The sequence below is a fragment of the Erithacus rubecula genome, assembly GCF_903797595.1.
Source record: "Erithacus rubecula genome assembly, chromosome: 4".
Taxonomy (NCBI): Eukaryota; Metazoa; Chordata; class Aves; order Passeriformes; family Muscicapidae; genus Erithacus; species Erithacus rubecula.
Window position 1 is genome coordinate 65,217,266 of NC_136686.1, and position 22,591 is coordinate 65,239,856.

The 22,591-nt window shown below is 44.7% G+C and overlaps 2 protein-coding genes across 2 annotated transcripts in view; one reads left to right on the plus strand and one right to left on the minus strand.

Moving 5' to 3' along the window:
- ITIH5 (inter-alpha-trypsin inhibitor heavy chain 5) overlaps positions 1-15,465 on the plus strand; it is a 42,654-nt gene extending 27,189 nt beyond the window's left edge. The window contains exons 8-14 of the mRNA XM_079303307.1: positions 2,344-2,515; positions 4,994-5,303; positions 7,970-8,523; positions 8,892-8,942; positions 10,000-10,116; positions 11,430-11,807; positions 12,772-15,465. Of these exons, the coding sequence (XP_079159433.1) occupies positions 2,344-2,515; positions 4,994-5,303; positions 7,970-8,523; positions 8,892-8,942; positions 10,000-10,116; positions 11,430-11,807; positions 12,772-13,070 (1,881 nt within the window). The 3' untranslated portion in view covers positions 13,071-15,465. The remainder of the gene's footprint in view (positions 1-2,343; positions 2,516-4,993; positions 5,304-7,969; positions 8,524-8,891; positions 8,943-9,999; positions 10,117-11,429; positions 11,808-12,771) is intronic.
- Positions 15,466-17,622: 2,157 nt separating this feature from the next.
- LOC306801682 (store-operated calcium entry regulator STIMATE-like) overlaps positions 17,623-22,591 on the minus strand; it is a 29,140-nt gene continuing 24,171 nt past the window's right edge. The window contains exon 8 of the mRNA XM_079304944.1: positions 17,623-18,269. Within this exon, the coding sequence (XP_079161070.1) occupies positions 18,156-18,269 (114 nt within the window). The 3' untranslated portion in view covers positions 17,623-18,155. The remainder of the gene's footprint in view (positions 18,270-22,591) is intronic.

A 22,591-nucleotide genomic window follows, 5' to 3' on the forward strand; every position in this document is an offset into this window, starting at 1 on the left:
CTATTGCCTGGTTCTCAGAAACAGCAGAGCTTATTTGGGCCCAATAAATCCCTCTGAGAAAAGTGCAGTTTCACAGAAATGGAAAAAAAAAATACTGTAAAGAGGGGTTTTGTAATGGGAGAGGTCAAGCAGTGTTAATTATAATCAGAGCTGTAATATAGATAATGAGATTTGGGGAGTTTTTCTTCAAATCATTGCCTCTAGGAACTTCTGTTTCTCTCTGTGGGAGTGTATGTAGGGAGCTGTTGTGGTCTCATTGTTCCTTGCTTTAACACCCTGCCCAAATTTCCTTCAGCTGAGCTTGGCATGGAGGCCTGCTCACACACAGAATAGAAGGTTCTCCATTTTCACTTTCTGCTACTCTGATCTGTTTTTTGAGGGCAAATACTCAGGCCAACCTTGTTATCATGGAATAAATCCAAGAGTCCTTTTCTCTGCTGCTTGTTCTCATGTGGGATGGTTTGGCTGACTGAGCTGAGGGCTGGGAACCCCAAGCTATGGGAACCTCTCACTTTCTGACCTTGACATAATTACAAAAGCAGCCTGGTTTCCCTCTCTGTAAAATGGGATGTTGGTGGAGGGTGTCTCAGAAGAGTGATGTCATGCATTATCTGAAGTATTTTTACAATACAGAGGGTGTTGTAAAAGAGGAGATGAGAGAGGGTAAAACCTTCTTTTCTAAATAACTGATTATTTAGCCCAACTTTGCCAGTTTCTGTGGACTGTTAGACTGGAGGCAGCCTCCGTGTTTGGGGCAGGAATTCCTTTGTGAAGGTTTTTTTGGATGATGTGAACCTGGTGGGGTTCTCCCCTTCTCTTTGAAAGAATCTCTTCCACCAGCATTTGCCTTAATATTCTTGTCTGTGAAATGCTGGTGGGACGTGGAGGAATGTTCCAGCTAAGCAAATGGAGGGATTAATCCTGAGATCCCTGCAGAGGAAAATTATTTGTACAGAGGACAGACACAGGCAGGGAGAGTCTCCAGACCTGGCTCCAGAATGTTTGAAGCTATGGGAAACATTCCCCTTAATTTCAGGTGGACTGGGAGCCAAGGCACCAGCTGTGAGGATTAGATTTGTTTGCAGTTGCATCATTGCATCATCATCTGCCATGCAGAATCTAGGGGGATATTGATGACACAGCTTCATCAGTCCTTTGAGCCCTTTTCCAAACTCTTTACATAGCAACATCAGGCCTAGGCTTATGTGGTTTCCAGCACTGCTGATTACTTCTACATTCTTTCTGGACAAGCCCTTCATGTATTTTCCTGACAGGCATGAGAGGAATCTTTAAATGCTGGTGAGCCCACCATATTATTTCCTGCACAGCTTTCCTTGGAATTTGGAAGGCTTAATGGTGGCCAAGAAGGGGCTGAGCTGAGAATCTGCTGATTCCTCTGCTTAGATATTGCTTCATATTCCTTCCATGTGTTTTGCATCCAAATACAGGGTATGTTTGCAAGGACAGAGGCTGCTTTGGGCAACTTCTGACTCTTACTCAGCTGTCTCCATGTGAATGCAGCTGCATGGCTGCTAAATCCAAGCTGGTCACACTGGGGGGAGCTGGACACCTCTGCAGTCTTCCTCTTGCCTTTTCCTAGTGGTCTGGCCTTCCCAGAACCCAGGATCCTTAACCTCCTTTGTTAAGAACTCATCCTGTGACCAGCTTTCCTCACTCTGATTGCCTGTATTTAACAGGATGATGAACAGTTGGCATATTGATACAAATAATGTGCCTGGGACAAAACTGACTGGCAGTAGAATCTGCAATGACTAGTCAGGACTTCTTTTGGTATCTAGTTAATTGACTATATTAACCTAAACATTTATTAATTGCTGAAGCTATTCATTAGAGTGTATATGTAGAAAACAGTATCCTAATTATGAACTGAGAATGTGCATCCTTTGACATGTTTACAGGTTTTTTTAACTTATAAGTAGCCTATTTTCAATATATGCCACTTGAAGCTTACTGCCAATCTAGAGGGCATTAGACAGACTTTAAGAACTTGTTATTAGTCATTATTATTCACTATCCCTTCATTCAGAACATGGTTCTCCCAGTCTGGGAGCTTTTATCCTAATTTTTAAGCTTAGTTAGGTCTAGATGTGCCTCACTAGACCTTTTGGGCAAAAGTTGTTTTTCATCTCATATTTGCCCAGCCCCTGGCACCACAGAGATCAGGCCTTGAGACAGGGAAGAACATCCCAATTTTCTTCATCAGCCAAATGGGTAGTGTAGCTCAAAGATGAGTAAACAAAATCTTTTAATCTTTTAACCTTAAAACTAAATTCCCACTAGAACACTGACAGCTGTGTCTGTTGCTCTCTTTTCTCTTTCTAGACCAAAGAAGCTCTCTTCACAATTCTCCAGGACCTAAGGCCTGAAGACCACTTCAATATCATTGGCTTTTCCAACAGAATAAAGGTCTGGCAGCAAGACAGACTGGTGCCAGTTACTCCAAATAACATCAGGGATGCCAAAAAGTACATCCATAACCTGTCACCTACTGGAGGTAGGACCAGAGACACAGATGGGATTAATTGTGTTATCCAATTAACTACAACAGGACAGGGAGTGGTGAATGTGGTCCTGGAGCATACAGCATAAAAAGACATTGGGATTTAGGTAATGAGACAAGGGAATCCCTTCAGCTCCACTCAGGGTTATTGTTCTTTATTACCATGCATGATGAGAAGGTTTCCTCAGACCCTGCCCATTGCAGGGGGTTTGGACAAGATGGCCTTTAAATGTTCCTTCCAACCAAAATTAGTCTGTGATTCTATACACTTATTAAACCAAATTTGATTCCATTCTGTCATTTATCTGGTGACACCCTCAGAATGGGAAAGTTTCCAAGGTTATTTCTTGAGGACACAGATGAAAATATACCCTGGCAAAGGACACACAGTGCCAGTATTGTGTAGTTTCTGAAAGGCTCTGTGAAAGCAGCTTCATGATTTTGTCTGGGCTGGAAACCCCATGGATGGAGCACACACTGTGGGATGTGGGATTGCCTTCTGCAGGAGTTAGTTTCTCACCTAGCACTGTCTTTTCTCTACCAAGGAGCAGCCAAAATTATATTTAATGATTTCTCAGCTCTTTTTGCCTGGAGGGAAGCAGACAGAGAAAGCCCCAGAAGAGTGGCAGAGTGCAGGCATGAGTTTTTATTTGCTTCACAGGTTTTCTGTGAGGCCATGAACAGTAGTATAAAAAATCTCCAACTACAGTGAGGTTTGTAATCAAACATATTCCAGCAGCTGTGCCCAGAGAGCTGCAAAATGACCTGTTCAGATTCTTCCCCGTGGAAGTAGTCACAGCTGGTTGAAGGTCAGGGAGGGCCTTCCCATGGCTGCCCCTGGGCAGGGACCACTCCTGACAGAGAGGAAACCCTCTGATGGAAAAGCACAGCAAACAGGATGGTTGGCTGTGCTGTTTGTGCTGTGGGAGGAATTGCTTAGGAAGTGGTGAAGGGACCTGCCCAGTTAAACAATTACCAACAGTGGGACTAGAATCAGAGAACAAAGCCTTTTACTCCTGAAGTGCAAGAGAGCAGAACCAGCTGGGTTTGCCCATGAACCTGCCAGAGAACAAAAGTAAAAGGAAATTATTGACTGTGGCTCAACAGGAACCTGCAATGATTCTCCACCACAGGTACTTCAGTTCTGGCTAACTCTGTTTTTTCCCTATAAAGGTGCTATTCCTTGAGTATCTTCCAGTGAACATGACTACACATAAAGAACACATTGTGGTTACACCCCTGTGTTGTACTTATACACCAAAAAAATGGGAGAAAAAACCTGCTGCTAAATATCTGAGCATGTGGCAAAAGGCAGTTTTCAGTGTTTGATAGTTCTATGATATGACTGAATATAAAATTACACACTCTGTTACATGACATGGTTTTCTTCTGGTTTTGGGGAAAAGTACTTTCTGATATTTTGGATCTACCTTGGAATTGAGAAAGCTAGGATATTTGGGTGATGTTTTTTTGGTTGAGAACCATTTTGCAAAAGACAGTCAGGATTTTGAAGGCTTTTTATAAGCCTTTGATACTTTCCTGTTCCTTGCCTTGCTGCAGTCACTGGAGCTGTGCACACTGAGTTTCTAGGCAGGTGCTGTATGGGCTGGCATTCTATCTCATCCTGTTGATAACCTTCCTAGATCTCCCTTTCCAGACCCCCAGGAATCAGCTGTGTATGGCTCTTAATCCTTTTCACCTGCTTTGGTTTTAACCCTGATGTGCTGGTTTTGCAAAGGTCCCACAGCCAATCCCTCTGTGCTTTGACTAGAAATACATGCAGAAAGGAAACACTTGTACTCGTTTTCCTGTTTTCTTTTTTATTATTTTTTTTTTAAACACACAGTGGGCTTGGATCCTTTTCATGCCTATTCTAATGTACATCTGTTCCTTCATTTGCTTTGTTTTCTCTCTCCCACCCCGCTTCGGGCAGTCCTGTTCTTCACTAGCCAGTTGTTTTGTGCAAACACACTCCTCAGCTAACCAAGCTCTTCCCTTTAAACTTTGCATCCCCTGGGGTGTGAAGAACAAGCAAATCCACTTGTTTTCCCATTTGAAGGCTTTTTTCTGAACTCCAAGTGTTGTGCCTTTCAGAAGAAAATGAGCATGACTTTTCCTAGTTCAGATATCACCTGGATAGTCCTGTTATTAGGTTTAACAATTTTTGTTTGTACCAGGCAGACACAGTGTGACTGTTTACCAGGCTGATTGCTGTATATTGAGACATTCAACAGCAATTTCACATGGCAAACTGACATCCATAATTCAGTTCATAAACCACAAACAGCTGTGCCAAACTGGTGCTGAGTAACAGAGCTGAACAGAATTAAAGAGCTAAAGCAACTTCACTTGGAGAAAAGGGACATCCTGATGTCCAGAGAAGCTGTCACCTCACTGAAGGGAGCTCAGGGAAATTATTCACAGCACTCTTAGGAGGAGAAACAATCTCTAATCATTCTGGCACCTCCCCAGGGACTAATATCAACGGGGCTCTGCAGACAGGGGCGAAGCTGCTGAATGATTACATTGCTCAGAACGACGTTGACGCCAGGAGCGTGTCCCTGATCATCTTCCTCACGGATGGGAGGCCGACTGTCGGGGAGACACAGTCATCCAAAATCCTCAGCAACACCAAGGAGGCCATCCAGGACAAATTCTGCCTCTTCACCATTGGCATTGGCAATGATGTGGACCACAAGCTGCTGGAGAGGATGGCACTGGAGAACTGTGGCATGACGAGGCTTTTCCAGGAGGATGAGGATGCAGCCAGCCACCTCAAGGGGTTTGTTCTGCTTTTTCTGTTCTTTGGGTTCTCTGGGAAAGCATTTTGGGATGGGAAATCCTTTAATGAGATGTGGCAAGAAATTGGAGTTTCCCTGAGGCTCCTCTCTGGATATGATCAGATACTCTGCATGGCTACCCAGAAATTTCCTTTTTCTTAGCAGACCCCCTGAGATGTACTGAAGCTTCCCAGCCCCTCAGAACAAGGCATTTGTTTCTCTAGTTCACATCATCGTTTTGGACATATAAACCCAGAGAGCTGGGGGCACAGGTCCCAACTCCTCACAGGTAGATGGTAGGAGGAGAGGATGAATTTCATACATCACATCAACAACATAAACAGCATGGAGGGGATCAGAAATGAAGATTCCAACTTGGAGGAAAAAAAAACCCCAAAAAACAAACAAACAAAAAAAACCTTTATTTTTTTGGAAATGATACCCTTTTGCCCAAGGTCCAAACTACTTGACTTTGAAAAACACACTAAGATAATTCCTAGAATAACCATATAGTCACTTAGTTTTCTCATTCTTTGTGACCCAAACTCCTCATAAGTTTCCTGAAATCCTCATCCTTCAGTAGGATCAGAGATTATGTTCCTCTTCTGTGGTAAGGGAGCTGTAGTCCAAGGGGAGACCCTGGTAAGGAACAGCAGAAAGATATTTGACCACATCTCTGACCAAAATGTTTGGCAATGTGTCAGTGTTTCCAAATACAAATGTTTGGCTTTCACTCCCAAAATGTTAGTGTTTTAACCACAGAAACCAAAAAGAGACAGTTATTGAGTACTGACCTCTCTCTTGGCTTGTGCCTAACTCCTCTGGAGCAATAAATCCAAGCACTTTGCACCAGGGCTTTGCCTTCTGTGGCAGTTATACATGTACAAGAATTCCTTCTGAACTGAATTCTGTAGATCCATCTGTCACTCCACCCAGGTCATTTCCTCCTCAGGACATGTATTTTGGATAGCAAGTGGCATTCCCTGGCAAACAGAGGATGTTCTGAGGGACTGGGCTGCAGGAGCCCAGTGCTGCAAGTACTTGTTCAAACTCCTCTCTCTGATGAACAGCTCTCTGTTTATCAAGCTCAGTCATGGCAAACCCATTTGGCATCTGGTGCCAAATTTATACAGAAAAGCACAATCACTGCTGGAGGCCAATTCAAACCTCAGTTGGAGGGAAAACCTAAATGGGTGCCAATGTGATTTTTTTTAATGCTCAGCGGGTTGTATTTTTATACAGATACTTCCTTGAATTGTACTCTAAGACAGGTTGTGTATCTCCACCATTTGTTACAGCTCAAGTTAATTTACAGAAAGTTCTGAGGTTTAATTTAGTCATGCTTTTAAATCTGGTGAGGTCTCTGCATGAAAGACAATGAGTGTTCAGACAGACTTTAAAAGAAAATCAACCAATTCAGGCTTTGGCTTCCCTTGGAGAGAGAATAAAGCAGAAAGTGTGACTTTAGCTTCCAGACAGTCTGTTTAACCAGATGTGTCAAATAAATGCAGCTTGAGCTAAAAAAGGGCTGAGGCCAATTCTTTGTTTATTTACCAAATTAAACTCGAGTGACTTGCCAAGAGATGAACAGTTTGGCATTTGAATGGGAAATATGGCATTCTTGGAGCAGCTTGGGAGGAACCTTCAAAAGCACACTGCTGGAAGGAAAACACAGCATTGTAAACTTGGGCTATGAGCCTTGTGAAAGTTTTCTGGGCTGTCCAGGGCAAGGTGTTCTCACAGGTGTGGTTGATCATGTTAACAAGGCATTAAAGGGTTAACCTCCTTGGTTCCATGAGAGCCATGCCTTGCTCCAACAGAAAATCAGCCACAAGGAAGTGAGTTCTCTTGTGCTGCAAACAGCAGCTAGAATCCCTCCATTCCTTGGAAACATTCTCATTTATGGGGGGCATGCTGAGATTCCTTCTTGATTTTCTTTCCTCTGTTGGCCCTCAGAAAAGTGTATTCCTGCCTGTCCTACACTGACCAGCCCAATCTAGGGGTTTTTCAGAGATTCAGAAGCTTTAGTTTGGAATCTCTTCAGCTTTGGTGGACCTAACATTTTGGCCTTACACTTTCTGCTCTGGGATACCATGTGTAACACCACTAGAAACTTATGGGTAACAGCATTTAATCTAAGTACATTTTTTAATAACTGGGGTGCTTTCTGTGAATCTTGAGAGCCAATAATTTACTTTTAAGTGGTCACAAATATTTCCTTGCAGAAGTCTGGAACCAGGGTGGAAGGGAGGTGACTGCCAGGCCATGCTGGGATGATTCTGAACATACTTAAGAGACTCTGTTTAGATGTCTAAGGAGCAGTGAAGGCTAAAATGAGGCAGAGAATAATTTTGGTTGACAGGGACTTCCAGAGATTCTGTAATTGAACCTCCTGCTCTGAGAAGAGCTAACTTCAAGTTTAGGTGAGGTTTCTCAGGGTTGTGTCTACACAGGTTTTGAAAAGTACGAAGGGTAGAGACTCCCCCACCTTATTTTTCTGGACCAAGTTAGAGTGGATGTGGTAGTTAAATTTGGTTCCTGATGGCTCAAACTGTCCCTGAATGACTTCTGAGCCATTTTAGATCATCTGACCGTGTCCTTTTCAGTGTACAAGTGCAAAAGTATGTTCACTAAAGTACTAAAGTTGAAAAATGTGTCTTGCTTTAAGGTTCTATGATGAAATAGGGACACCCCTTCTGTCTGACATCCGTGTTGATTACCCTGAAGATGATGTGGAGCAGGTCACCCAGAACTTCTTCCCCAACTACTTCAATGGCTCCGAAATCATCATAGCAGGCAAACTCATCAACCGCACCTCGGATAAACTCCACGTGGAGGTGACTGCCAGCAACTCCAAGAAGTACATCCTCCTCAAAACTGATGTGGCTATTGACCTGCTGAGCAAAAATGACATCAGAGGTGTCCCTGGCCTGGAGGATGGCAGAGGTGACAATAATTACATCGAGAGGGCGTGGAGTTACCTCACCATCAAGGAATTGCTCAACTCTCGGCTGAAGAGTGATGACAGTCAGGAAAAGGACAGTTTGATGGAAAAAGCCAAGTCAATGGCTCTGGCTTACAATTTTGTTACCCCCTTCACTGTTCTGAAGATGAAAGAGGCTGGACTCCACTCAGAGCCACCTCAGGAGGAGTTTATCAGCCCTTCCACTGATGGCATTGGGGAGAAGGTACAGAGCCTGCAGGGGCACAGGGCCCCATCAGGTATGAGAGAAAAATAACCTTGTTCTGGTAAAAATCTTCTTGCATGGGCAATGTCTCATGGCCAACCTTGGCACAGGGGTGATCTAGACAGTGAACTGAGGGGCAAAGCTGAGATTTTTATAGCAATTTTGATAATTGTGGGCTGGGTAACCTTTAGCAAACCTTTTAGGCTCCTCACTCACCCTCTTGAAGCACTTACTGGTCTGTAGAAGCTACTGGAGAAAAATTGGTGTTCTACATGAAACTTAAAGTGGCTGCAGGAATATATCCCATTATCTCTCTGAATAATATTTGGAAAACATTATTGTAACATATCTCTTTCTGCTGCTCAGTAAGTAATTGTAACAGCCTTCCTTCCCCACTTCTAGGTATGCGCAGAGGGCAAGATAAACAGAGAATTAAAATCTCCAAAACCTCAGGTCAGTGCCTGTTTTCATGCCTTTCATAATGCAAAATAATTGTGGCTGATTGATGGAAATCTCAGATGCATATCACTGTGGTAGCAGCCAAAATTCTGTTTGTCAGACCTACAGAGTAGGGAGGAAAATGAAAACAAAACCAAAATACAGAGATGATCAGTAATGAGAAGAAGTGTGAGCAAGGCAGATGATCTGCAACACTTGATCCTCATGTTTGAGACTTCTGCAGGTTAGGGGAGAACAGAAACACATCCTCTCTGTACTCAAAATATTTTAATAACCTTTTATAAATAATAATAATAATAACTGAAATATAAACAAAGTTGTTGAAGATGAAAAATAAAGACAATTCTATAGTATTTTACAATTTTTCTGTTGGTCCTGCACCTTTACTTAACTTTTCATACATTAAACACTGAAGAATAAGTCCAGATCAAGAATTATGACTTGAATTTCTCTTGATAAAGTGAATTTTAGCTTAGAAACTAGGAGAATTTAAACAATTTTAACTTAGAAACTTATTAATGGAAGCTGGCTGATAGTCAGTGATAGGTCAAGGATTGTTGAAAAATTAAGATTGTGGGATCAAACAGCTGCTGTTCACTGCTCCAATCTGATACTGAGGGCCAGGAGGGGTCAGTGTGAGGTGGACCCCTTGGTCAGAAAATACATTTCTGTGTGCTGTGGGGGATGTAGCTTGCCAAGAAAGAATGGAGAAGAGCAGTTCAAAACACCTACAAGATAATTCCCATAAATCACCGGAATTATATTCCGGGAAGACAATACCCTGATTTTCATCTAGACTGTTTTGGGTTTTGAGCTGTCATTGAAAAACCCAACGTTTTCTGTGAGAAAAGCAAAACAATCTTTGTGAAAAACAAAGCAAAATTTGGCATTTCCTGGCAAACTCCATCTGACCCTCTAAAAACAACAAACCAGGAGGACTTAGAAAAAAAACAAGGACAAACACACTTTAGACAGCAGTTTTGTTGCAATCTTGGACACTGCAGTTTTGTGTGAGCCTCTCACATTTATCTCTTTTTCCATGTCTTCTCAGCGGATGGGGACCCTCACTTTGTCATTGATTTTCCCTCCAGCAAGTTCTCTGTCTGCTTCAATATTGATGGAGAGCCAGGGGACATTCTCCGGCTGGTCTCTGATCACAAGGAATCTGGTGAGCAGCAAGTTAAGTTTCTTCTGGAGGAAAATCCAAGTGTAAGGCCAGTGCTGGAAGAGACCAAGCACCAAGGTGCCTCACAGGCAAAAAAGTGATAGGAAATTAGAAAAAGTTTCTTCTATGGTTTAACATCAGCCAATTACAAAGTTATGGCTTGCAAATAAAAGGTTTGGACTCATCAAAATTGCTCTGCTGTGGGAATTTCCCTCTTTACTTACTGTACTGTTTGGTTTAGGACAGAACAAAATTCCCAAACAGGTTCGCCAAGCACCACAGCTCTTTTAGTAAAGAAACCACCAAACTGGCTAGAGAGTCATGACAGTCTTGAGAAAACCCACACGATTCAGGATCTGCTTTACCCAAGCCAATCTCAGCCTCTGGGGCCCAAAGTGTGGTCTGATCCGATCTGGAATTCTAAGCAGGGCAGCTAATAAGCAGATTATGTCTTGCTCAGGGCAACAGAGGGAGAAAGGGGTGTCAAAACCAGAGACAATTCACAGGCTTGTTTTAAAAAAACCCACAATAAAGTTGTAAGGATTCTGTTCTGGGTGGCAGTGGTCTAGTCCCCATATTTCTGTGTTCATGTCTGCCTTAGTAAGGTACAGTTCCAGCAATGTTTCCCTTCAACTTCTTTAACAGCTTGTGCTGCTGCTTGAATGGTTTTGTGGCTCAAATGCAGAGTGAGATTGAGGAAAACAGACTCTGTAGCACTAGAACCTTGAGTCTTTGAAGACAGAAATGAGAGATCCCATCAGGAATATTGGGATAATTTCATCTCAGTGTTAATGGCTTGGGTTTAGCTTGGGTTAGTAACAAGCCTCCTCCTTAATTGTCACTCTTCAGTGGGTGTTCAGAGGTTTGTGGGAAGTGAGTGACTGTCTTATGGACAACAGATCACAAACATTATTAAAATGACTGGGAATCTTACAGTGGACATTTAGGCTTTAATTGACTCAGTGGGATCAGCATCTTGGAAATACTCAAAAGTGGTTCTTTTTGTGGCATCTGTACACTGTTAGGATTAATGGGGCTGGGGGCAGCTGTCTGCAGAGAAGGCCAGTATTTCTGAGCTTGGGTAAATTTATGTGCTCTGTATGTGGTCATAAATTTGTAACAGGCTGATTATATTAATTTGAATACTGGTAAGTGAAATAATTGATCACAAGGTGCTGCAGGTCCTCAGTCACAAGGTCATTGCGTCATTGAGACAACAGACCTGTCCCTGCTGGGCCCCTTCTAACTCAGACTGTTGTGTGATTGATTCTGTGGTCCTGGTTCCAGCTTTCACTCACTGATTGTTTTCCTGCAAGGTGTAACTGTGAATGGACAATTAATTGGAGCTCCTGCACCACCCAACGGCCACAAGAAGCATCGGACTTACTTCAGCACCATCACCATCCTCAGCAATAAGCCAGAGAGGTCTTACCTGGAGATCACCCCCAAGAGGGTCATCCTGGATGATGGGGAAAGGCTCGTCCTGTCCTGTGGCCGGAGTGCTGTCGTGAGAAGCAGGAGCCTGGAGGTGTCCATCTCTGCCTACTCCAACATCACCGTGACGATCCGGGACTCCATCAGCTTTGTCATCCTCATCCACCACTACAAGAGGCCAGCCCCACACCAGAGGAATCACCTGGGGTTCTACATCTCCAACAGTAAAGGCCTCTCCTCTGACTCCCACGGGCTACTGGGTAGGTGACAGGTTCTCAGGTTCAGAGCTGTAAATCAGACAAAAATGATATTTCTGAGCAGAGACAGGAAGGAAGGAACAAGGCAGGTGGGGATTAAGTTCCCAGGTGAGACTTTTACATCCTCTCTCAAACAACTCCTCTCCTGTCTTTTCCTCTCTCTCCCTATCCCAGCTGTGTCTGCTTTTCACATTTCCACTCTTTTAATGATTGTTCAATACAGTTACTATTAGAATACACATGCTTGATGCTCCCAGTACAGAGACAGAAACCAAATCTTCCACAAAAACTTTATGTGGTCCCTTTCTTTCAAAGTGAAAGAAGAGCCACCCTACCTTTTGAAGGAATTAGGTTTTAGATAGGCTCAGTAATGACCAGATGGTTGTGTTCTTTCAGCCAATGAGAAATATTGATGTTTTTGGTCATGTACTGGTGCAGAAATCTAAAACTTCTGCCACAGTTTCTGTGCCACTTAGGCATCCCCAGGTGGAGCAGGAGCTGATCCCTTAGGAGTGGGGTTTTGGACTCGGGCCTCTCTCATGGACAAACCTCTAAATTCACACTTAGGTTTGGCTTAGAAGAACTTCCTCCAAAGAAGGCAAGGGAAGATAATTTCAATTTTTAGGCCTAGGACTTTTTACTTGCTAATGGACATTGTATGAATTATTAACCTCTAGTAACCATGTCCCACAGAAGGGAACTTACTACTGGCAGCTAAAAAATCTTTTTAGTTACCCATGGAAAAAAAAAAAAGGGTTTTATTCTAACATTTATGTTTGTGGATTTAGAAATTAATCACAGGAACAAGATTCATCCTGCTCTTGTACAGAAGCCAGATCCATAAGCTGAGAGTCCTCAAATGCATCCTTTTAAAAAAAATCCCCAAAAACAAACCACCAAACCACAACAATTTATAAACAAGCACAAACCAGCCAGTCACGGACTCTTATTTTATCTTGCCTTGCAGGTCAATTCTTGAACCACGAAGTTAAACTTCTTCAGGAATCCCTGAACACAAGTGGTGGGGAGGTTGGGCAGAACCAAACAGAGGCATTGAAGACAAACCCCACCAACACCCTGAAGGTGAAGGGCCGGCTGGTTCCTGTGGTGTGGAAGCAGAGGAGGATCTACAATGGCCTGCAGGAAGTCAGCTGCTGGTTTGCCAAAAACAACGCGGACAAACTGATTGATGGGAGCTACAAGGACTATCTGGCTTCTCATCCTTTTGACACAGGCACCAGCTTTGGCACAATTAACAGCCTTTAATTGCCATGCACTGTGGCAGCACGTGTGACAGCAGGTCCTTTCTGAAGCCTTTACTTGGCAACTTACGAATATTTCCTTAATTCTTGGTGCCAAAGAAACCAAGGATTTTGTCCTTGGAAATCAGCTGTCTCTCTTTCATGCTACATGAACGTTCATCAAATTCCTGAAGAAAAAGAAGGCTGGGGGAAAGGATGTGGTTAAAGGCATGATTGATGCTCTCCCAGGGGGAAGGGAGGGAGAAATAAGCCTGTGAACAGTGCAGAGGCTGCTGGCCTTAAACCCATGCAGGAATCTGTGCAATACCCCCTGGGGCTGGTGAGTCACCCCACAAAAGGCAGATCATCCAGCACAGTGCCTGTTGAGGTGATAGGCTTTGCAAAGAAGGGACTTGGAGCACCTGCTCCAACCTTGGTCCATGGGGAAAGGAGAGAAAGACAGAAGGAGAGAGGAGAGGTGGGTGGATATTCATCTACAGCGATCCATCAGTATCAAACAAAATCAAAACCTTAAATCAACAGGCCACAGGAGGGTATTGCTTTCCTGGTTAGTGGGATGAGGTCTGGATTTGCCACTAAACATGATGTTCCCTGAATCACTACAAACCCTTGAAACAGTGATGAAAACCTTGATGGGGTTTATTGCTGTCCTGGTGCACAGGCTGTGTGCTTAAAAAGCACCTCTGGTCCTCAGCAGCAACAGGGGATGTGCAGGCTCCTATTTAATGGAGCAGTTAATTCAATATAATTCAATTTAAATAACATTGCAGGCTTAGTGATTTCTTGAGCCTTGACTCCCTCAGAAAGAAAGTTCCACGGTGAGCTTCCAACAGATCTGCCATGTCCTTGAGCATCACACCCCTTCTGCTCAGCAAAGATTAAAATTTCCTAAGGGACGACAAACCAGAACCCACAACAGCTTGTGAGCCTACAAAGCAGCCTCTTGAATTTCAACTAGACGTTTCTAGCTGCTTTTGTAATCAGGGAGGAAGTCTTTATTTATTCCAAATTGTCAAAAAAGTTTCATCCCGATTTCCCCTGGCTTCTTCTCCTCCCTTACACTGCAGGAATTTGTGCGCAGCAGGAATTTGGCAGCAGGAGGTTATAGAAGGGTCTGCCAGCCACCCCCACTGCAGGTGGTGCTCCAAACCCAAAACTGCAAGGCTGTGTGGTGCATTTTAAAGTGAGGCATCACTGAGCAATGCTATAGAGCAGCCACAGGGGAGTTTTAGCAGAGAGCTTGTCCAAAGGAGACTTGACAACCACAAAGACATTTACATGGCAAGGCCAAACTGAGCTCATGAATACTCTGCCTTTCCAGAATTGAAAAGGAGGGAGGCTGGGTGTGGAAGCATCTCCAGGAATTAAATGATATCCGTGTGTTAGGAGAAAATAATTGCCAGAGACCTAAAGAAATAGGTTCAATCCTGACTGATTTTTTTCATATTTAACAATTAAATCATAATGTTGCTGTAGGAGCTCCAGCTGCTGGGGGTGGGGTGGTGATTTTCCAGTTGCTTGATCAGCTCGTTAGTGCTGCAAGCACCGTGGCAGCAGAGCAGGTGCCAAGCACGGTTTCTTTACTCACACCATGTGCTGCCTGGAAGAGGGAAACAGCCAAAAGCAACCAGCAAGATTTAACTGCACTCTGGAAGATCCTTAGAGAGCTCAGTTAGCACAAAACTCATGCCAAGGCTCGTACTTTGGAACAGAACATAAAGAAGAAACTACTGCTTTGGGCCCTGCTGTCTTGAGAAATAGCTCTCCTGCGAGGGAGAGCTGAAGGCAAGACCTTCAACACAGTCCTGAGTGTGGAATAATCACAGAGGTTTAGTGCTCTGCAGTTTGCTTGTGGGCCAGAAAGAGATGAGGAAGAACAGCTGTGAAGTTGACTTCTCTGCCCAAGAAGACAGAAGGAAGATCACCCAGAGCCCACATCCAAACCACCTCCCCTTTCACGAGCACGGAGCAAACAGGAAAGAGGCAGTGGATTTCTAGACACCCCAGGGTTTGGCAGATGTTTACTGTCCTTACTGAAACCTTCCCTCTCCTCCCACACTGTGCTGCCCACGTGTATTGCTAAGGGGAGTGATTGGCTTAGGCTCTCATCTTCTCTGTACATAGATATGTATATAATATATATATAAACACACACCTACTGCTAATAATTGGGGTGCATCATTGCTCCTCTTTCTCCTCCTCCAGCCAAGGAAACACATTTCTTTCAGGGCCTGAAGATAACAATGACCAAGTCCAACTTCTCAGCAATATGAAGCACCTGGAGCAATATACTCAAGGTCTCCTTAAGGCTCCAGTTATCCATTTCACAATAAATATTTTACAGTGAACACTGCAGTGAAGCTTTCATTTGGCAAAGATAAAACAAGCTTTGAAGCTCAGGTTGTGTGTGTTTTATGCTGTTGGACAGGCTCACGTTACCAGATGACTGAAGAAACACGAGTTAATAAGCTGGGAACCAAAGTAATTCCAGTGGAAAGTCAAAGGTCCCTGATGTTCTTTAGTCTCTATACACTTGGTAGGAGGTAAGAACAGACTCTAGGGTTCTACTCCACATTGAAATGAGAGTTTAACCACAGACTTTAAGTACAGTAGAATAGGACATGGGAAAACAGTTTGTGCTCCTACTGCCCCAAGAATAAAGGCAGGTCATGGACTGTAAATTTCAATTTTTCTCAGCTCTGAAGTGAGTATCACAAGTATCACAACACTTCCCTCTCTCACAAGGGGGAATATGTTCAGGCTTGGTCCTCACAGCCCTTTATGCTTTCCCAGACAGCTCCCAGACCTCTATGCAGTTATTGCAGTGAAGATGCATTTGTTCTCAGCTCCAAGAGTGTCACAGAGCACTTGGATTCACAGGGCTGTGTCTAGTGATTGCACATGGCTCAGACAGCTCAGGAATGGAGCTGAGCAATCACTCTGGAGTGCAATGGAAACAATTGCACAGCACCATTTCAGAGATGGAAAGGGAACAGGGCTGCTGAAACAGCACTGGCTACACGAGGATTGAGAGGGAGAACCTTCCCCCAAATCTTACTTGTCCTGCTGTTGCCAATTGTGAACCTTCCCAGACAGCCTCAACTAAGGGCTAAATGAAGGTCATGCCACTCACAGTCCAGTTTAGGACAAGGACATTGCTTTGGCTAAATTTGCACTCTTCACCCACTACAAGATTGCACTGTGCAGCCCCATAGCAAGAACAAAACTCCAAAATAGCAGTATTCCTCAAATTAAGGAGCAAGTTTCTAATAGGGAAGCTGTTTTAATCTATCTCCAGTCAAAACCTTACACAGCACAGGACTTTCTCTAGCCCTTAACAGTGCAGAACTCCCCAGACAAGCAGAAGTTGTGTTGTGAAACCAAGTGCACCGAGCAATATAAATAATCTATTCAGAGCACTGTATGCCATGTGTTCCAAAAGCCTTTTGATGTGCCAGCAAAAGTAGGTTTTTGACCCTTCATTAAGGAAGAAAAACAAAAAAAAAACCCTTAATTTTCAGAAAAACAGTTTAAAGCTGCACAGCTGCAAGTGTAGCCAAGCGTGTCTAGTTCACTGAGGGGCATCTGAGACTTTGATTTGCATCTAAGGCTTCAAACCACTTTGAAGTCAGGAGAAAAACAACAAACCAAACCCAAAAAACCACCCCACCAAATATCTTCACATGCTCCAAACTCAGCCCTTACATCTAAATCCATCCAAGTTAGAAAATCCAAATCCTTTAATTTTTACTCCTTAATAAGGGCTTTTTTCCTGGGAAAAATACAAGGGAAAAAGGAAAAGTAAAAGATCTTTCCCATCCATGACTTAGAGGGAGAATTGTTATGCAAGAAGCAGAACCTGGCTATGGCTACACTAGGGATACCAGCCCAGTGGATCCTGGATCCCTGCTCCAGGACTATCCCCCTATTTGGACTCTGGAAGGGTCTCTCCACAGCTGTGTCTCTGCATCCAGCCTGGGAGAGGGGTGGTGCAGCTGCTCTGTGCTCACTGTGGCCCCAGGACAGCTGCAAAGTGTTTTGCATTTTTGTGTTTATAGACAAATACAGTTTGCTAAGAGGAAAGCAAACAGGGCAAAGCCCTGCACTTCACACTTGGAGCAGAAAGTGCCAGTCTTGGGGTGACCCAGGGTTTTTTCCAGCAGCAGTGCTACCCCAGGTCCTTCCCTACTCCCAAAACAGGGCTAGCTAATGGGGCTTCCAGATAGAGCTTGAATCAGATCCTGCAGACATTTCGGTTGTTTATTTTAAACTAAGTAAAAGTCGAGGTGTCAGCTTCCAGTAAACACTCCCTTGTAAGGTGGTGACTGGGATCCATCTCTGAGCCTGTGCTGCAGCATCAGGGCTTTGCACTGAAGCAGCTCCTACACCTCAACCACAGAAACCAAGCTCTGTGGCTCAAGCTCTTCATCTTTAGGTTTATCAGAACAGTCATGTTGCAGAAACACAATCTTCCCCGGTCAGAAAAGATTTTAACAGCTCCCCTTCCTCCCTTTCACAGCACTAGGGTTGTGCAGAACATTAACCACATGAAGGCATTTAATCTATGAAGCAATTTTAGGTCAAATATTTATTGGATTCCTTATAAAACAGTAAAAAGAATCAGACCCACTGGGACAAGCTTCCCAATTCAAGACATTTAAATACATATTGCAAAACAATTATTTTGAGCATTGTGCATATAAAAGTGTCACAGTTCAGGTAGCACAGAGTAGAGCCTTTTTTTTTTTTCTATTAAAAAAACCAGACAATCTTTTCATTTCAGTCTGTAGCCCTGAAAAAAGAAAAAGAAGTCACACCCAATTGCCCAGCCAGGGAAAACACATCCCTGTATCCCCAACCTCAAGGTGCCTGTGTGTGGGGCAGACAGGGAAAGCAGATACTGCTCAAGCCTGTACAGGATGCACAGACACCAACCACAGGATAACTGCAGGATAAGTCTAAGATGTGGCAGGCAGAAGGATCTCTGCAGATCCACAAGGGCCACCCAGTATTCCCCACCCTGCCCTTCCCTGGCCAGCTCAAGGATCACAGTGCTGCTCCTTCCTCCACCTCCCTTGTCCCTCTCTTGTCAGATGACCACTTGGTAGCTGGGCTGCTTCATCTTCTGGCTGGTTCCCCGGAATCCTGAAATATCCTGGTCACTTTCAGACTGATCAAAATCCATGTCTGGAGAGAGCAATACCTAGAAAGGAGAACAGACAGATGCTGATGGAGTCAGAGGTCTCAGATCTTCTCAGTACTGCTTGCTGAACTAGTCAAGCATTCCTAGAGGGGTCTGCTGCCAGATCCAATCCTCTCTGGCAGATGGGTATGGCCTCAAGGCCATCTAGACCACCTCTCCAGGAACAGCCAAACAGATCTGGGAACAGGCACCACGACCATCTGGTGTCCCAGCCCCCTTCCTTGAGAGCAGAGGGCAGCTGAAGGCTCTGTCCCCCTGGGACAGGACTCACACATGGAGCCTCAGTGGAGATGGACAAAAATGAGGCCACATATTTTGTGAGCAGCTGTAGCACACACAGACCTTTTCCCAGCCCCTTGTCACCTCCACAGCTCAGCCAGAAGGGCAAGCAGAGCTACAGGCTCAGCTTCAGCCATGGCCAGCCAGCTCAGGAGGGGTGTCCTGGCCTGGCAGCACCTCACTTCTGCCTGGCAGAGCAGCTCCTGGCTCAGTCCAGATTGTGCCAAAGCAGAGCACTGACACCTCTCACTGGTGTGTGAGGTTAAAAAGCACTTTTTTTTTCTTGCTGCAGGACCCAAAGGCTGCCCTTTGCCCCCAAGGAATCCCTACACCTCAGTAGTTAACTCCACACCTGAGGCTACCATGGGCTGCTCTAAACTGGCTGCCATCAGCCCAGAGCATTGGCAAGGCACAGACAGAGCCACGAGTGGGCATTGTCCAGCCACAGCCTCTGGAAGAGGAAAAATGCTGGATTTTACCCAGGAGATGGCTGCACTGACTGCAGAGGAGCTGAAACCCAATGCCAGCCAGCCAGCAGTGTGCATGGATAATATTCATGGCTGGACAGATTAGAATCACTGAATCCTGAAGGTTGGAAAAGATCCCCTAGGCTGAGTTCAACCATTAACTCAGCATTGCCAGGTTTACCACTAAACCTAAATGTCCCTGAGCACCACATCTACATGTTTTTTGAACATTTCTAGGAATAGTGATTCCACCATTTCTCTGGGCAGCCTGTGCCAGTGCCTGATCACCCTTTCAGTAAAGAAATTTTCCTTAATATCCAATCTAACCCCCCTCTGCTACAAATTGGGGCTGTTCCTGTTACCTGAGAGAAGAGACTGATCCTCACCTGGCTATAGCCTCCTTCCAGGGAGTTGTAGAGAGGAATAAGGTCACCCCTGAGCCTCCTTTTCTCCTGCATCCCACATCCCTCAGCTGCTCGTCATTAGAGCTGTGTTTCAGGACTCTACCTACCCCCATCTCCTCAAACACCCACATTTGGGTAAGAGAAGCTGCACTGTCACTATGAAGTCTCCCTGACTCAGCAGCCTTCCAGCTCAAAGCCCTAAGAATGGTTCATGGACTTTCAGCCCAGTGCTCACACACAGAACATTCCCAACATTCCCAGAGCCCAGGATCCCTTGGGTAAAACCAGGAGCAGGGGGAATGACTCCTGTCTCTATCTCCACACACAGTTGTGAATTCATGTGCCCTCCACTTGTTAGCACACAGGCAGCACCACAGGGCCAGTCACCACAGCAACAAAACCACTAAACAGGAAAAACAGAACTCCAGTGAGTCAGTGACTTCAAAGCAGCAGAAGAGCCGCAGGGGAAGATTTCCTGCTCCCCACCCTCACACACAGCCCAGCCCCTCCATCCACTGTTCTCTTCACAGCCAGACACCCAAAGGACAGCAGCAAACTGGATTAAATTCCCTTGTCCCCCTCATTGGTCTCAAGGAATATATACATTTTTTTTTTTTTTGGTTCAGGACACACACTGAAAAGTTTCCATCTCTCTCACATGAAGATTTCCTCTGTTTATTCCATTGATAATGTGATGCTGTTGAACCTGAAGGAACTTGTGGGTGATTACTCACAGGCAGCACTGTGAACTCACTGAGCTCTGACAGGCTGCCACAGAGTGGTTGTGGGATGTGTTGAACTGGTGATTTGGGTGGGTTTCAGCAGAAAATTCAAACCCCCTTGCAGCCAAGCAGGGGAGGTGACAGTGCTGTGCATCCAGACCCATCCAGGCTGCTACTTGCTCACTTGTAGGAACTACACAAGCCAACAGCACCCAGTAACCTTTCCACAACTCAGGAATTTGAGAGAGCAGCTCATTGCCATGACAGTCACAGGACACACCCTCAGGTATCATTTCCAATCCCAATTCCAATTTGGGAGTTTTCAGCACAACTTGGACAAGGCTCTTTCCCTGCAGATGCATCCAGGTCAGGATCACAGCAGGCTGGTGGCACAGCTGGGAGTGGGACATGGTTTCCCAGTCCTGGGACAATGTGCTGCTGTCTCACTCAGCAGTCCTCAAACATCTCACACATTCCACAGCATGAGGACTGGGAGCTGGGACTGTTTCCTTCCAGAGGCACCTCAATGCCCAGCTTCATTTATCTTCCCTGTAAGGACCTGGCACCAGAATTCACCATGAGTTTGAGCTAATTAAAAATCAAAAAGAGAATTCTTTCTTGGCTAAGCAACAGGCAAATCCAATTTCCTTATGGACTTCAAGTTTTTCAACACTTACAAGTAAGCAGCACTGTATTGATGTCTATCAGTATCTTCATCTAATAAATACCAAAATACAGAGTTCCTTATGAAGGGAATTAGGACAGGTGCTGAACTCCATCCTGACCAAAGGCAGGTCCTCATGCAGCATATTGACTTTCCCTCCAGCCTCAGAGTAACCTCTAATTTCACCTTAATTTTTCTCACAAGTACCACTGTTACTAGATTTTGGCTTTAAGGGTTGTATCTAAAAATGTAAGCCTTCAGGAAAGGAACAAAAACTCTTCCACCTCCCTGGGGAAAAAGAACAACAACTGAAAAAACAGATCAAATAAAACATTATTAAAACTGACTTGTTTTCCTGAGTAGAGGAAACAAAGAATCACTGATAAGATCTAAAGTTCATTGGGAGTTACAAGGGCAAGGGAAAAGAGCCTCGGGTCAAGGGCAGGACACATATAAAGCAAAAATAAGGGCTTTGCAGATGGATTCATTTCCCCAGGCTGAACAGCACTGGATGCAGACTGGCATTCAAGAGATCCTTTTCTATCCCAAAAGAGGGGGAAAAAAATTACTCCATGAACAGTTACAAGGCAGGGCAGGAGACTGAAGCTTAAGACTGACATGGAAGGAAGGAAAGAAGGGTGACATTCTTCCAACCATAAGAGGGCAGTTTGTCCCTTTCAGGGATTCAGTGTAAAAGAAGCAGCAAGAGCTCATCCTTTGGCTCACCAAAGGAGCTTCAAAGCCCACAGGAGGCTGCACTTCCCTGGCTGCAGCCACAGAGTCACTCAGTGACACCAGATTTGCTGTTGGTTTCTTCTTGCTGCCCAGCTGCTCTACCAAGCCAAGGACAGAGCTGAGGGTTCCTTTCCCCAGAGAAAACAAAGACCATGGGCTTTTAACAGGTTAACTGCAGCCCACTCTTTCCATTCTCCTTCCTATCTCTCCCCCTCCTTTCCCAAACACTAACTGCTGGTTCATGTGAAAATAAAGACACTCCATTGGTGAGATAGGCAGAGGGTTGAAATTCAAGCTGGCAGTGAGATGGGGAGCTGGTGGCGCCTGCAGTGAGACAGCCCTGATGAACCCTGATAAACCTGTGGGACACATTAGCTCTGCCCTACACCCCTCAGCCCCCTTCCTCCTCCTCTGGGCAGCAGGGAAACAAGAAATTCCCCCACCTGAACAGGTTATTAGCAGCAACAAGCCCAGCAAATGCTCATTTTCTGCTTTTGTGCCTAAATTCCAGTCAATCCAGCTGTAGGGCTCAGCCAGTCAACATTAGTTCACAGCTTAAGAAGCTGATACCTGAAGCAGGAGCTTAAGGCTATTCCTCAAGGCCCAGTGCCAAGAAAGAGTTGAAAACAGGTGACCCACTTCTGTATTTCTTCATAAGCTTCCTTCTCTGCCCAAAATATTTGTCAGGTCAGAGGCACAGGAACATGTCTGAGCATAAAGGAAGCAATCCCTGCAGATTGCTCCCAGGAGAAACCAATCCCCTTGGGAGCTCCACTGCAGAGATGGATCAGAGGGTTTCAGCATGAACAGATGACTTGCACATTGTTGAATTTTGGCTGGAATCTCAGAGAAAAGCAATCAGGTACTTGGAGGAGGAGAGAAACCTTTGACAGAAAGTGGAATATTGTGGGAATTGTTTCCACAACCTGAAACTTCCCATTTGTTGACCTGCCAGAAGAGGCTTTCTTAGCATCTGGAAATCAGCAGGTATCATTCCTTCAGATTATCCAAAACTGGTCACAAACCACTTGCAGAGTCCCAGTGGCACAGG